Source organism: Marmota monax, unplaced genomic scaffold (assembly GCF_021218885.2).
Source record: "Marmota monax isolate L192 unplaced genomic scaffold, Marmota_monax_Labrador192_F-V1.1 WCK01_AAM20220418_F8-fsc00319, whole genome shotgun sequence".
Lineage (NCBI taxonomy): Eukaryota > Metazoa > Chordata > Mammalia > Rodentia > Sciuridae > Marmota > Marmota monax.
Window position 1 is genome coordinate 1 of NW_026692103.1, and position 16229 is coordinate 16229.

The 16229-nt window shown below is 40.4% G+C and overlaps 2 protein-coding genes across 8 annotated transcripts in view; both read left to right on the forward strand.

Moving 5' to 3' along the window:
• The first annotated feature begins 882 nt into the window (after nucleotides 1-882).
• Nucleotides 883-2414, forward strand: LOC124104109 (leucine-rich repeat-containing protein 37A3-like). Its single transcript, XM_058584857.1, has 2 exons — nucleotides 883-1293; nucleotides 1383-2414. The coding sequence occupies exons 1-2, from the start codon at nucleotides 883-885 to the stop codon at nucleotides 2412-2414; spliced, it is 1443 nt and encodes a 480-aa protein (XP_058440840.1).
• A 1984-nt stretch (nucleotides 2415-4398) lies between these two features.
• LOC124104144 (leucine-rich repeat-containing protein 37A) overlaps nucleotides 4399-16229 on the forward strand; it is a 37213-nt gene continuing 25382 nt past the window's right edge. For 2 of the 7 annotated variants that reach the window (XR_009228418.1, XM_058584859.1), the window contains exons 1-5: nucleotides 4399-4627; nucleotides 7411-7482; nucleotides 8476-8547; nucleotides 12375-12446; nucleotides 12995-13075. Coding sequence is in view for 6 of the 7 variants with exons in the window: in XM_058584859.1 (XP_058440842.1) it covers nucleotides 4401-4627; nucleotides 7411-7482; nucleotides 8476-8547; nucleotides 12375-12446; nucleotides 12995-13075 (524 nt within the window). In the remaining variant the exon portion in view is untranslated. The remainder of the gene's footprint in view (nucleotides 4628-7410; nucleotides 7483-8475; nucleotides 8548-12374; nucleotides 12447-12994; nucleotides 13076-16229) is intronic. The other 5 variants (XM_058584861.1, XM_058584862.1, XM_046460801.2 and 2 more) reach the window with 5 other exon arrangements.

Consider the following 16229-nt stretch of genomic DNA (forward strand, 5'->3'; position numbering starts at 1 on the left):
TCTCCTCACTCACTCTCTCTCCTCTCTCCTCTCTCTTAAAAAAAAAAAAAAAAAAAAAAAAGTCACCTTTAAAAAAGTGGTGTTGTCACGCCTACCTGAGCCAAGGTGGGAAGGAGATGTTTTCCCATGCCAGTGTAAAGGGCTGTCCACACGGATTCACACCCCTTTCTCAGACTGAATTGCCCACTGCCTAAAACCCCTCCTACAGAAATTTCGGAGTCATCACTGATTTCAATGGTAGCCCCAGCCTAACAGAGTGATGAATTAATTATCAAACATGAAATAGGATAGAGAGTTTAGAGCAAATGGCAACATTTTGGAATAAATAACCTTAATGTGTAGTCTGCCTGTTAACCTAACTGGCCCTCGTTTTACAGGTCACTTGCTTCTCTTGGAAGCAGTATAGCCAAGGGGAGGAAGAATATCTCTGGGATTTCAGCCTGGAAGAGGAAGAATTCAGGCCGCCAGAACTGGACTAGCACTACTGAATATCCCCAGAGGCTCAGTCCTGTGACTTCCTTGGGAATCTCTGCCGCCCCCCACCCAATGGGCTGCTAGAATCCTGGTGCCACCCACATCTAGGGCCCAGATCCTGCTTCGATGTAGGGGAGGGGGCCTGTGGGGGTCGATTGTGGCCCCTGCTTGGGGAAGGGAAGCTTGGGTTGGTTGATTGTGGGAAAAGGCTCCCGGTCTGAGCGAGCCTAATAAAGGTTGAGCCTAATAAAGGTGTCATAATCAAGGTGTCATAAATAAAGGGTGGAGCGGGGCCACTGAGGTTTCCCAGGAGCGCGCCTCAAGGGGCTGCCATAACGGTTAGGCTCCCACAGGCGCGCCCCGCGCCCCATTGGCCTAGGTCGCTGTGCCCCGAAGCCTCCGCACGTCATGTCCCTGCTGCGCCTCTGGGCACCAGGGCTTCTCCTCACGTGGCAACCATTGTGGCTGCTGGTCCAGGCAGCTCAGCCTCTGGAGTCGCCCCAGGACCCTCTCCAGCTGACCACTGAGCACCCAGGGCCTATCAAGCCCTGGTCTCTGCTCTCCTCTGAACTCCCACCCTTATCGCCCCATGCGCTTACACCCCCGGCAGACCCGGGAGTCTTTGATGACCTGGGGTCCTCTGCTCGCTCCCAGATGTTGGACTCACCACGGAAGTTAACTGACAGTTTGCTTCCATTCTTGGGCAGGGTTTCACCTGGAGAGCTGGCCCCAGAGATGGATCAGTTTGCTGTTCAAGATCAGTTTGCTGCATCAAGACAAACTAATTCCGAAAGAGAGGCTCCCAGAATTGGTTCCAATGCTCGACTCAAAAGTAAGATTCATACTGTCAATCTGCATCAGTCTACAGATCACCAGTCATTTGAAGTACTTGTTCCACCTCTAGATAGAGTGCAAAAGCAGCAAAGTTTATTGTTTCACCACTGAATCTGAAGAAGGATGTAGCTCAGCATCCGAGATTTGCTAAAGTTGTTGGTGGAACTCCAAAGCAATTTGCAAAACTTCAGCTTCAGAACAACTTGCAGGATGATTATGTGTATCCAAGTACAGATGTAGCTTCTTCTGGCAACCTACCTCCGGAATCCCAGGAGAACTCAGAGGAGTCTCCAGAAACTCCTGACCAGGTTGAACCTTCTGTGGAGGCCCAAGAGACTCCTGAGGAGCTCCAGTCCTCTTCGTCCCAGCAAGAAGTTCCTGAGGACCAGGAGGCTCTAGGAGGTGAAGCATCAATGCATCATAAGCTTTCATCTCTAAGAAGTGACACTCAGCCGGTTGTCACAAGTAAACCTGCAGATCTGGTTACCGTAACTCCGCAGGCAGATAAAGAGATTCACCTTCCTTCAGGCCAGGAGCAGGCCCCAACCCAGCCTTCAGAGGGTCTTGAAGTAGTAGAACCTTCATCAACCCAAAAAGAGGCTCCAGCTCAGACTTCAGAGCTCTCTGAACCCTCTTTAGCTGAGCAAGAGACTCCAGTTCAAGCTCCCAAGTCCCCTATGGAGAATATAGCTGAAACTCTACCAACTCTACCTGTAGTTCCATCTCTAGGTCAGGATCAAGTTCATTATTATAACTTGCCCAGTGTTACAGGTAGGCCTGCAGACGTGGAAATTACCATAACTTCGGAACCTACCAAGGAGGCCGAATCTTCTCTAGCCCAGCAGGAGGCCCCAGTTCGCCAGAGGCCCAGTTCAGCCAGAGGCCCCAGTTCAGGAGGCTCCAGTTCAGGAGGCCCCAGTTCAGCCAGAGGCTCCAGTTCAGGAGGCCCCAGTTCAGCCAGAGGCTCCAGTTCAGGAGGCTCCAGTTCAGGAGGCCCCAGTTCAGGAGGCCCCAGTTCAGCCTCCAGAGTATGTGGAGGAGGTAGAACCTTCTCTGACCCAGCAAGAGACCCCAGCTCAGCCTCCGGGCCCTCCTGTGGAGACTGAACCTTCTCTCAGTGAGCAAGAGACCCCAACTGAGCCTTCTGAGTCTCCTGGGGAGGACCAGTCTTCTGAAAGCCAGCTGGAAGTACCAGTGCAATCTCTAGACTTGCCCAGTGTGACCGGTGAACCTGCAGATGTACTAATGACTATAACACCTGAACCCACTACAGAGGTGGGAACTTCTATGATCAATGGTGAGGCTATAGTTCCTCCCTCAATTCCAACTAATGAGTCAGGACCTTCTGCATCCCAGCCTGAAGCCCCAACTGTGCCTCCAGAGCTCCCTAACGATGTAGGTCAATCTCCAGAAGGTGAGGATGTGACAGGTTCTTCTCTAGGTTCTGATCAAGCTGAGTCTCCTACTCCAGAATTGAATAGTGAGGTTGAAACTTCAGCGCAACAGGAGACCCTAGATGAGTCCTCAGTGTCCCCTGAGCAGTTGGAACCTCAGCCAAGCCCCCCTCTAGAGGAGGAACAACCTCCAATTGATCAAGAGGTCCCCAGTCAGCTTGAAGAGCTGCCTGAGGAATCTTTATCAAGTCAGCAGGAGAGCTCATCTCTGCCCTCAACGCCCCCCGTGAGTGTTGAACTTCCACCAGTCCAGGAAACACTCCCAACTAAACCTCCAGAATCCACATTTGTCCCGACTATTGCTTCCTTCAGTGATTCCATGTCATTTTCACCTCAAGATCTAGAAGTAATGTTCAGAAGTGGGTCTTCAAATTTGCCTAAAACCACAGTTCAACATGTGGCTCTGATAGTTACTGTACCTTCAGAAGCCACTAAAGAAGTTGAGCCAGTTTCCACCCAGCAAGTTACATTTTATCCAACCCAGTCGAATGCCCCTTCCCAGTCTCCAGGATTCCCTGAAAACTTTGGATTTTCTTCAGCCCAACAAGCAACCACAACTCAGATGGAAACTTCAACTGAGGTCCTAAGTCAGAATCAAGCTCAGGATTTAACATCACCCAGTGTTACATTTCAACCTTTGGACCTGGAACTCACCTCGACTCCAAAACCCACTAAACGTTCTAGGGCGAAGAAGAAGCCTGTAGCTCTTTCATCGTTCCCTATAGCTATTGGAACGTTCTCTATATCTCTTCCAACGGTCCCCGTATTTGTTTTTCCAACCATGCAGAAAACCTCAACTTTGCTTCCAAAGTATCAAGAAGGAATGATTCCAACACAAGAAACTTCAACTCAGCCACAGGTCCTAACTGAGAATCAAGTTCATTATTCAACAGTACCCAGCCTCGCATTTAAACCTGTGGAAGTGCAACTCCCCATAACTCCAGAGCCCAATGTGGGGGTTGAACATCCTACAGCTTTTCCTCCAAAGCCCCAGGATGTGGAACTCCCCATAACTCCAGAGCCCAATGTCAAGGTTGAACATCCTACAGCTTTTCCTCCAAAGCCCCACGACGTGGAACTCCCCATAACTCCAGAGCCCAATGTGGGAGTAAACATTCTACAGCTTTTCCTCTAAAGCCCCATGAGGTAACACTTCTACGTCCTCACCAGGGGACTACAAATCCTCCTCCAAAACCCCCGGAGACAACATTTCCACATCTAGATCTGGAAACTACAAATCTTCCTCCAGAGCCCCCTGATGTGACATTTCCACGTCCATACCAAAAGACTACAAATCCTCAAATCAACCACAAGGAAACTTCAGTCATAGCTCAATCTTTTGAAGTGGAAATTACCATAACTTCAAAACCCAACATTGATATTGCGTCTTCTCAAACCTTGCCGGGGAAGCCAATTCAGCTTCCAGAGCCATATAAAGAGATTATAGCGAAACCTCCTGTATATTATGAGATTACACTTCCAACAATAAGTACAACTCCGGTGTCGGAGTCCTCTAGTGTTGGAGTTCAACCTCCAGACGTGACAATTACCCTGACTCCACTACCCAGTGTGGCAACTGAAAGTTCTGCAACTCCTACAACTCTTTCAACAACTGAAACAACTTCACAGCAAACAAATATGACTGAATTCACAGTTGCACAAGTGGAGCCAGACCAAACCACAACTCATTTCCCCGAAATTTATGCCACAGAAAAGGATGAAAATGTCACCAAGAACACTAGTATATGTGAGCTCTGTACCTGCCAAGATGAGACACTGTTGTGTGTTGGTCTCGCCCCAATGCAGAAACTCCACCGAGTGCCTGTGCTAGAGCCCTACAGCTACAATGGCACCTTCACAGTCTTGTAAGAATCACCTTTCCTCATTTGTGCTCTGAATTCTGCCTACCCTTTTCCTCAAGGGTCTCCGGGACCTTTCTCATCTCCCCAACCCACATTGACTGACTTTTTGCTTTTAGTTTTTGCTTGTCAACTTCTCCATATCCTCTTTTTCCTTCTTACTCTTGTGTCCTTTCTCCCATCTTTCACTTGTGATCATCCTTTATTTTCTTACCCATTTTTATTTAGCCCTATCATATCATTGCTTAAGCTCTACCATTTTGCTCCATCTGCTTTACAACTCATTAATGATGATACAACCAAGTGGTTAAGAGTAGATTCTAGAATAAGACTGCCTGACTTTGAACCCAGATCTTTCATTTATTAGCGTTGTGACCTTGGGCAAAAAAGCTCTATGTCTCAGTTTCCTTATTTGGAAAATGGGGATTATGATAGTTACCAGTTCATAGGATTGTTGTGAAATTTAGATGAGAGAGTACATGTAATACTCATGTCGGTGCCTATCATATATGAATACTAGCTGTTAATATTATTATTCAGTCCCTCAGTTATGTCCAGAATTCATCTTAGCCTTGGCTTTCATATAACATCCATTTTGTGCCCAACTGAGGGCTAAGTACTATAGGAGCCACAGAAATATGACATTGTTTACAGAACACGAAAATGATAGGTGGGAAGAAGACTAAAAATGGAGATGATATATAATTAAGTACTAAAAGAGGATGCAGACCACAGGTGCAGTAATTCTTCAGAATCTTTCATTACTGAGGTATGGATGTTGGGAAAGCTGTACAGATAGGCTCAAATGTTACCTGGTGCTTGAAAGTGGCTATAATTGTTAAAGAAAAAAACAGGAAGTATATCTACACAAAGGAATGGCTGCAAGAATGACCAGGATTTGGTAGACTAGTAGGCCTACAAAGTATTGGGTTAGAATCAATGAAAGGTAATATGAAAAATCTTAAATATCAACTATAGGTGTTTGAAAGTTACACAGTGAGAAATGAAGAGCCACTGAAAGTTTTCAAGCAAGAGATAAAAATAATTAAAACAGGAAGATAATTTTATAATCCATTTTTAGAGTGATCTAGAAGAGAAAGCTTAATTCAATGGGGCCACCTAGAAAACTTTAGCAAAATCTATGAGTAAAGCAAGAAGGAGCTTAATCAGAGTGGTTGTGATGGGAGTAGAAAGAAAATCCTGGGAGCGCAAGGGGGAGTGGGGGAAGGAGGAGGGAATGGGAATGGGAAAAACAATAGAATGAATCAGATATAACATTCCTATGTTCATATATGAATACACAACTAGTGTAACTCCACGTCATGTACAACCACAAGAATGGGAAGTTATACTCCATGTGTATATGATATGTCAAAATACATTCTACTTCCATAACTAAAAAGGACAAATAAAAGTTGGAAAAAGAAAAATCAAATTCCATCAATTTATTCTGTTTGATAACAAATAAAAATGCCAGGTTTTAAAAGTAAGATATTAAAAACATTTTAAGGTTTGACTTTAGTCTGTTAAAAGGAAAAAAATCCTGGGAGCTTTAGAAGAATAACAAATGCTTTAATGATTGACTAAAAGAGTTAGGGGATGAGGTGTATCGAAAAGAGAAAAATAAAATATGGCTCCACGAGTTTTGTCCTGGATAAAAAATGAGAATGCTGGTGATGTAGCAGGTGGAAAACAACACCAGGAAGGAAAGCCAGTTGGAGAGAAATGAGTTCAGTCTTAGCCATTTCTTAGTGGGGAACATAAAGCCCTCCGAAGGCTTCTGGTTGAGTGGAAATGTCCACTAGGCATTTGTCCACTAGATGAGCAGGCTTATCCTCCAACCCCAAATGCCAAGAAAAAGTCTATGTAAAGATGTATAAACAGAAAAGTTATTGCTAAGGGATAAGGACAGAGTTAAAAAAAAAAAAAAGTTGAAGGTATCTGCAGAGTTGAAACTGAACATAATTTAACAGCTTCTTTAAACATGTCATTCATAGATACATTCTCACATTTAAAAAAAAAAAGTCAACAGAAGTATATTGGATCAAAGTGAAAATCTATACCTCTGTCCTTTTTCACCCGTTGTCCATGCCCTACCACCCATAAGATGACCCCTGTTACATATTGGTGTGTGTCTTTCTTTCTGCTTTCTCTTCTATGCACAATTTTCCCTGATGAAGTTTAAAAAAGAAAAAAAACATTGATTCATACTTGTTTTCTATGCAACATGTTCAAGAGATCTTTCCACATCAGCACATTAGTTCCCGTGATTTCTTTTTAAAGAGAGAGAGAGAATTTTAATGTTTATTTTTTAGTTTTTGGCAGCACAACATCTTTGTTTGTATGTGGTACTGAGGATCGAACCCGGGCCGCACGCACGCCAGGCAAGCGCGCTACCGCTTGAGCCACATCCCCAGCCCAGTTCCTGTGATTTCTAATTGTCCTTATCCTCCTAATACCTGGAGATATTTCAACAGAGGGCACTTAGGCAAAGCTTTGGTGTCACTTGCAATGTGTTTCTTAATTCATATTTGTTAATATGGTAAATTCTTGCCATTTTTCTGTTGAAATTTGACAGATAGGAAGTTAAACTTCTGCTTTATCATTTGTGCCAGTGGCTCACATTATTATCTTATTGTGAAACCGGGAAGCTGATAGTTCTGAAAATTAGAAATCTGGGTTTTTGTTTTGTTTGTTTTTTCTATATTTGAATGTTCTCCATGATTGTTTTACTTTTTCTGTTCTTTTTTTTCCCTACTTATTCAAAGGTATAAACTGTTTCTTCACAGGAATTTCCAAGGAAATGTTATTTCTTACATTGAAGAAAACATATGGAAATCTTACCGTTGGGCTGAGAAACTGTGAGTATATTCTCTCCAAACATGAATACAAAAAAAAAAAAAAAAATGCATTGTAAGATCCTTCTTAGTCTAGAATGTTGAGGTCAATACTGTTAGAAAAAGGTTTTCCCCTCCATAAATTAATTCAGCCTGTATTGAGTGAAATTTGGTGGTTATTTTAAAAATTAAATTTCATGGGGACTGGGTTTGTAGCTTAGTAGTACGTAGAGTAATTGCCTAGCATGAGCAAGGCCCTGGATTCCATCCCCAGGACCACAGCAAAAAATAAATAAATAAATAAAAATTCAATTTCGTGGACCCTCTTTGAAGTAAGTAAAAAACAATTTAAATTTATTTTCCATTTTGTAAGTAATACATAATTACATTCTTAATGAGTAAATATGAAATAACAGGTATAGTGAGACCATCCCTGTGCTCTAACCCTCCACCCCTGAGGAAACCACTACTCTGAGTTTGGTATATATAACCTTCTGGATCTTTCCCCATGCATTTGCCTACACACATATTTACATATAGCAAAATAGGTTTGTTGCATGGTTTTATTATCTTTTTTTACATAAATGGTAACATTCATGCAACTTGACTCTTTCACTTCATCATATGTCAGGTTTCTTTTTAGTACACAGAGCCTACCCTATTCATTTGAACTCATGCATAATATTCCATCATATGAACATATCATGGTTTATTTAAAAATAATTCCCCTACTGATGGATGTTTAGAGTGTATATGGTTTTCCTGTTTACATGCATAATGTCAATAAACATACTTCTTTGTGAACATGGGCATATAATTCTATAGAATAGAAATGAGATTTTGGGGGGTGAAGACTATTGTAGATATGAAATTTTAGCTACCCGCAAAAAGGTTATGCCACTTTATACTCCTGGCAAGAGAATATGACAGCATTCATTTTCTCATACTGTTTTACCACTGGATATTCTCCATCTTTGTGCTGAATTTTGGCCCAGAAATAACCTTTTCATCTTTCAGAATTCTCAGTGAAAATTCCCTGACTGAATTACACAAAGATTCCTTTGAAGGCCTGCTATCCCTCCAGTATTTGTAAGTTAGTTAATCATATTTATCTGTGAGTTATGAGTTATGTAATGAATAAGGGGTTCATATTAGATAATCTGTAAAATCTCTTCCAGCAATTAAATTCTGTGATTGTGTAAGTTTGTATAGATTTTAACCCATCTCCAGCATTAAATACCTCCTAAGCATTTTTAGTTTTAAAAATTATATAGACAAGATACGGATGGGAAAAAAAAAACTCCACTTACAGTGGAAAAGTGGTAATAAGATCAGAGCAATTACTAACACTCATATGAACCTTGTTTTATAAGTGTTTACATGTATTTATATCTAATTTAGAGCCCATGGATCAAAACCAAACCACAGTCAATTTTTATACAGCTCATTAACTAAGAATTATTTTTACATTTTTAAAATGCTGTAAAATAAATAGGAAAGAATATGTAGCAGAGATCGTATGTGGCCTGCAAAATCTAAAATATTTACTATCTGGCCTTTGCAAATAAGGTTTTAAAAAGTTGGATTAGTAGAACAGAGGGAATTAAAGTTAACCTCAGTTTGGTGCCTACAGGAGAGAAAAAAATAGGCCACCTATATTCATTTGAATGTCATTAATTCATAATGTTTTAACAATTAAACTGAATTAAATTAATGCTTAAAGACTAAATAACTAGCCAGCATGATGGCACACACCTGTAATCCCAGTGGCTCAGGAGGATGAGACAGGAGGATTGCAAGTTCAAAGCCAACGTCAGCAAGGGCAAGATGCTAAGCAACTCAGTGAGACCCTGGCTCTAAATAAAATACAAAATAAGGCTGGGGATGTGGCTCAGTGGTTGAGTGCCCCTGAGTTCAATCCCTGGAACAAAAAAAAAAAGACTAAATAACTAAGTAAGTAAATTACATAATAATATTTTCAAGACTACTAAGCTAGTAGTAGTAGCTAATACTACTAAGCAGTATTAAGGATTTCAATGCAGGAATTGGCATACCTTCATTAAAAATAGATATTTGCCAAACACAGAAGTATAAAGAAGGTCAAGGGTCATGTGTTTTCTCTCATGTGTGGACACTAGAGAGGAAAAAAGAAAAGAAAGATGGGAGTGAGGCTCATGAAAATCAAAAGGAGATCAGTAGAAAAGAGGAAAGGAACCAAGGGGTGAGAAGAAGGGAGAGAAGGGGGAAGTGCTGGGGAATGATATTGGCCAAAGTTTATTGTTACATTGTGTGCATGTATGAATATGTAGCAACAAATCCCAGCATTATGTACAACTATAATACACCAATAAAAAATGTGAAAAAGTTGGGCATGGTGGTACATGCCTGTAATTCCAGCAGTTCAGGAGCCCGAGGCAGGAGGATTGCAAGTTCAAGGCCAGCCTCAGCAATTTAGCAAGGCTCTAATCAACTTAGTGAGACCCAATCTCAAAATAAAAAATCAAAAGGGCTGGGGATATGGCTCAGTTTTAAATTGTCCCTGGGTTCAATCTCAGTATCCCCTTCCAGAAAATAGATATTTGAAATGATGGTTAAATAGTGTAGCTTGCAACGTTTACACTAAGTAAGCAGATCAGAACTGCCTATAACTTTTCATTAATCACAAAATTAAAATCTCTCTATTATTATTATTGTCAAGGAGGGAACACTTACATAGTATTTTTATCTGGTTAAAGATAATTTAGGTTCTTTGCTGTGAAAGCTTGATTTTTATCCTTTGTCTGTGGTATCTAGATATGTGTGGGTCATTAACCCTATTAAGCTAACTAATGATGTTTTTAGTAAATATATTCTTTTTTCAGATGTAGAAGGCTTAAAAGAAGTGAGTATAAAGAGCTTCACATGATACTAAAAGTAGTCCTTTGAATTATCAAACCTCCTAGGCCCTCAGGGACAACTGCTTTTGTATTGCTGGTTTTAGTCACTTCTGCCTCAAACCTTACAAACCAGGTTTGGAGACAACAAATGAGATAACTGCTTAATGGAGTAGACTTTTCATTATTTCTACTATGTAATACGTTGTTAGCTAATTATTTCATGTTAGCATATATATATTTTGCATTTATTTAAAAAAAAACACTAACCAATAAAAAAGAGCTCAAAAGAATATGCCAAACACTGTTCCCTAGTATTGGAAGGACAAAGATGAGTAAGACAGGTTCCTCTTCTTTAGGAACTTAGGGGCTCACAGAGGAGACAAGGCTAAGCTCAAACCATAATGCAGCAAGTACCCAGTGGATGACAAAGTGCTAAAGAGGTGCAGCAGAAGGGCCAGCTGTGAAGTCACAAACTGCATTCCTTTTTAACTAGTCATTTTTGTCCCCCTCCTCACTCCCTAGATATTCATTTATTTTATAAATATTTTAGTTTCTCAAATACTTGTGTCAGTTTTAAACCTGGAGGGCAACACAGATGAGCAAGACCCAGTCCAGGCTTTCACAGAGTTTGTATCAGAAGAAATGGGATACAAAAACAATTGAATTGAAAACAAATGAATATGGGCACTAAGAGGTATAAATTGTGTCTACAGCACAAAAGAGGAGAAAAGATTTCCAACTGTTTAAGGAAAATGTTCCTACGGCAGTGCTGTTTCAACAGGACCTCGAAGGGCCTCACTGGGAATCATCAGATAGGCATCTTAGGGAAAATATACAAAGCTTACAAAGGGAGAGTGGGAGAAAGGCAAAACACAGAAATGTGTTTGGGGAGTGCCATGGGCACCTGTAGGGCACAAGAGAGAGAATGGAACCCAACCTTCTAGGACTTCGAGTGCCAAGCAAAGGAGCTGTGGTGGGGAACCATCTGCAGTGCTCTAAAACAACCTTGAGTCTCCTCTCAGATTCACCTGGAGGACTTTGTAGAACTTGGTTCTGGATACCACCCTCATAGTTACTGATTCAGTCATTCTGGAGTAGGGCTGAGAATTTTGCATTCTTCAAAAGTTCCCAGGTAATCCTGGTCTTTAAGAACCAATTCTAGACAGCCTAACTGGTGACTGTGTTCGGGATTGATTAGAAAGGGAGAGCCTAGAGTTGGAGACACCAGTCATGACAGTTCTACCCATCCAGGTGAAAAGTGAGGAACAAGCTGAAATCTGTGGAAGTAAGAGAGTCAACTCTAATCAGAATGGGTGTTTTCAAATAAAAATGCAGTTCCATGTTGTTTTTCATTGTCCCAGCACTACACAACCGAAGCAGTGACTTCATGGAGTATTAAGGTAATATGAAACCAAAATGAGTTTCCATTAGTATGATAGAAAGTACAACTCTGAATTAGTTCAAAGTCACGTATTAATTAGAGGAGTAACTGTCTTTCAAATGATTTGAAAGGTATCTTTTTCTTCTAGTATTAAACTGGGTTAGAAAAATAGAATAAAGGACTAGGGGTATAGCTCAGTGTTAAAGTGCTTGCTTAGCATGCACAAGGCCCTGGGTTCAATCCCCTGTACCACACACACACACACATACACATGCACGTGTGAAAGAAAAACCAAATTAAGCCAGGAACATGAGAATATTCCCTTTAATTTAAAAAATTACATGCAGAAATTAATACTTGTAGCCCATAATGTTGAACTTGATAAAACTGTAAAAGGTCACATAATAATTATCCTACTGTCAGGAATGACTATCTCAAAACCTGTCAAGATATAAAGTTGTATATTTTATTTATGAAAGTGAGACTCAAGAGAAGAGTGGGCAGGGTTAAAAACTCTAAAAGTTCAAATATAAGTCCAAAGGTTTAGAATTTAAACAAAAACTAGGTATTCAATATTATCAATTCTGGATTCTATTTATTCATACTAATTAGATAGCTAATATCTAATCAAGGCAATATTTTCCTTTTACTTTTCCTAGAGATTTATCCTGCAATAAAATACAATCTATCGAAAGACGTACATTTGAACCACTACCTTTTTTGCAGTTTATGTAAGTTACAAGTATAACTTGATATTTGAAATTTTATAAACCCCCTTGCTACTCATGTGAAATTATGATTAAAAATTTACGTATCTAGCAAAGATAAGTATGAGAATTATTATACATGGATTGAAATGAGTCATTACAGAGCAGTGGTTCAATTAGTGTGATTTTACACACAGGTGACATTTTGGCATCTAGTGGCCAGACACCAGGGATGCTGTTAAACATCTACAATATACAGGACAAAACTCCACAACAAGAATTTTCCAGCCCAAAATGTCAATAGCATTGAAGTTGTGAAGCCCTGTTTTAGAGAAGTAAATATCACAAGTATTTTTTGAGCATTCACTGTTTTATAGCTAAGGCTCTGCATGTATAAACGCAGAAATATAAGTCATAAGTCAGGATCTTCCACAGCAAGATTTCTTTAGTGTGTGGAAAAAGTATTGAGATTACATTTAATCATATATAAGTTAGAATCACTGCCAAATGATAAATGTTCTGAAAGAATATCTTTTTTCTTCTCCTTCTTCTTTGGCTTATCTTTTTTGTAGAAACCTTGGTTGCAATTTACTGACAGAACTGAGCTTTGGAACATTTCAGGCATGGCATGGACTGCAGTTTTTACACAAGTTGTAAGTGAAATAGAAGATACACGCATGTACAAAAAAAACCCCAAAACTATGTGTTAAAAACATTATACAGTTATTGGTTAGCTGTCTTAAGAAGTATGTCTTAAGATCCATTCATTCTTTTCAAATGAGGAAACTAAGGTACAGAGAGGCCAAGACACTTGTAATTTATATAGGACATGCTCTGCTTTCCCTAGCACTGATCTCTGGCATAGATAATAGAAAGCATCATGCAAGCAACACCCAAATTAGCATTGCCATGGTCTTCTCAGTGATGATGCTCTGACATGTGAATTGTCCTTGAATTTCATTTTTGAGTTTAACTCTGATTCCATCTCACATTTAGAGTCCCTAACTGCTTAAATATATGCAACAGGGCTACAAAGAATGAAGTTTAGCATAAAGCCCTCCAGGGAGCACAGATGTAGGTGCTTTCTCAATGGAAAGCAGAAACGAATTCTTTTAAACCTCATTCAGGGGACCTCTCTCCCCAATCACCCAGAGCATTATTTTTCTAAAAATACCTGCCTCTGAAGTCATGAATTGTATGTAGGCAGTAGGAATCTTTGAGGTGTGAGAAAGTGTAAAAACTATTTGTAAAGAAAATACATTGCTCTGACCTAATTACATATACTTTCTTTTCTGACTACCCTCAACAAGAAGTATGGGTTTTATTTCCTTTCAGCTCAAAAGGGAATTTTGTTTTTACTTATTTATTTGATTTGTTTTGTTTTTCGGTGCTGGGGATGGAACCCAGGGGCCTTGGGCATTCTAGCCAAGCACTCTGGCACTGAGCAACATATACCCCTAACCCTGAAAGGGATTTAAGACTCAAGGTGAAAGTTCTCCCCTCAACTCAATTTTGGAAAAAATTGCTCACCTGTCTCGTGGATCAGAAATCCAGGTTCACATGGTTCATTTTGGGTTCCATGAAGGGATGGTTATGGTATGCCTGGAGCTGGATTAACTTTTCCTTCAGATGCTCATTTATTGCAGCCACCTCCTCCCCTTCATCAATTTGCTGAAGCCTAACTTGGGGAAAGAATATGGAGGGTCTACTTTTCAAACAAAGCAGGGATGAGTGGTGGGTCAGAAAAGACTCATAATGGAGGAGGCAACAACCTATCTCTAGTTTCTGTGTTCATCTGAACAGAAAAAAGCATTTGCTTCATGATGAGAAATCAGAGCCAAATGGCAATGGACATTAACACTCATGCAGTGCGAATGGAGCTCTGCCTCTCAGACCAATTCATAGTTGCTTTCATAAATTGGCACAATGAGCCAGACAAGGTGCACAGCTGTGGTCCCAGCCATTTGGGAGGCTAAGACAGGAGTTCAAGGCCAATCTGGGCAACATAGTAAGGACCTGTCTCTTAAAAAAGAAGAAAAGAGCTGGGCACAGTGACACACGCCTATAATCCCAGCAGCTAGGAGGCTGAGGCAGGTGGATTATGCATTTAAAGCCAGCCTCAGCAAGTTAGCAAAGTCCCTAAGTAACTCAGTGAGACCTTGTCTCTAAATAAAATACAAAAAAGAGCTGGGGGTATGGCTCAGTGGTTAAGTGCCCCTGAGTTCAATCCCCAGTACCAAAAAGAGAGAGAGAGAGAAAAAAAAAAAAGATTGGCGCAATGGTCACGATCCACCAAGTGTGTATTGGGAGCTGAGCACTTTTGTTTTGGGTAAAATTTTTCTAATAGATAAAGCCATTTTGCTTCAGGAAACACTTGCCATAGTGAGAGATAAGCCTCTTAAATTTCTTTCCAAAGGCAACTTGCCAAGGGAAGATGCCAGTAATTTTATGATCAATATGAATGTACTGGGGTGTTTATAAGTTAAAATACCAATTTTCTCTGAACTATAAAAGTTTGTACAGAGGTCTCAGCTGGTGTAGATATATCATGAATTGAATGGAACCTAAGTTCTGGGTCTCCTCCCTTGCTCAGGTCTCTTGTAAGGTTCTGATTGGGGCCCTCGCAATTTCTTTTTCTTTTTCTTTTTCCTTTCCTTTCCTTTTTTTTTTTTTTTTTTTGGTTGGTACTGGGGATTGAACTCAGGGGCCCTCAACCACTGAGCCACATCCCCAGCCCTATTTTGTATTTTATTTAGAGACAGGGTCTCACTGAGTTGTGTAGTGCCTCTCCATTGCCAAGGCTGGCTTTGAACTCGCGATCTTCCTCCTTCAGCCTCTCAAGCCACTGAGATTACAGGCGTGTGACACCACACCCGGCCCTCCCAATTTCTATATACATAAATTTTGCATGTTTTTATCAGAGGTCATTTCCCAAATTAGATAAGTTTCAGGCCCCACAAATTAGATAAGTTTCAGGCCCTGTGCCTGCTCTGTCTTGTGAATGGGGAAACATGGAAATAAGAAAATTGATATAACACACCACAAAAAAGCAACATTACAAAGCACAATTCAGGATATTCAATGCATTCATAAGGTTGTGCAACAATCGCCATTATCTACCTGAACGTTTCCATCACTCCAAAAGGAAACATGGTTCCAGTTAGCTATCACTTTCTCTTTCTTTCTCCCCACAGTCCCTGGCATTCACTACTTTCTGTCCTTCTGGATTTGCCTATACTGGACATTTCACATAGACAAGTTATATTGTAACGGCCTTTTATATCTGGCTTTCACATGGTTTATTGTTTCCTAGGTTCACCCTTGTAACAGTTATCAGTACTTTCTACAGCTGAATAATATCCCATTGTATAGATGTACCATTATATCAATTCATCTAAACATTAATTAATGAATATTTGGGATGTTTCTACTTTGAGGCTATTATGAATAATGCCAGTTTTTGTGTAGACACATGTTTTTAATTCTAGGGTACATACCTAGGAAGGGAATTCTAGGGTGCATACCTAGGAAGGGAATTGGTGGGTCATGTGGTAACTATAGTTAACTTCTTTGAGGAATTCCCAGACCGTTTTCCACAGTGGCTTCACCATTTTACATTCCCAGCTACAAAGTATGAGGGTTCAGGTTTCTCTGTATTTTTGTCAACACTTGTTATTATCTGTCTTATTTTTATTTAAAGCCTTATATTAAGGAACAATGCTTAACCAGTCTTTCTCTTCATAACATTATGAGTATAAAGTAGTATCTTGTGGTTTTAATTTGCATTTTCCTAATGACTTGAGAAAC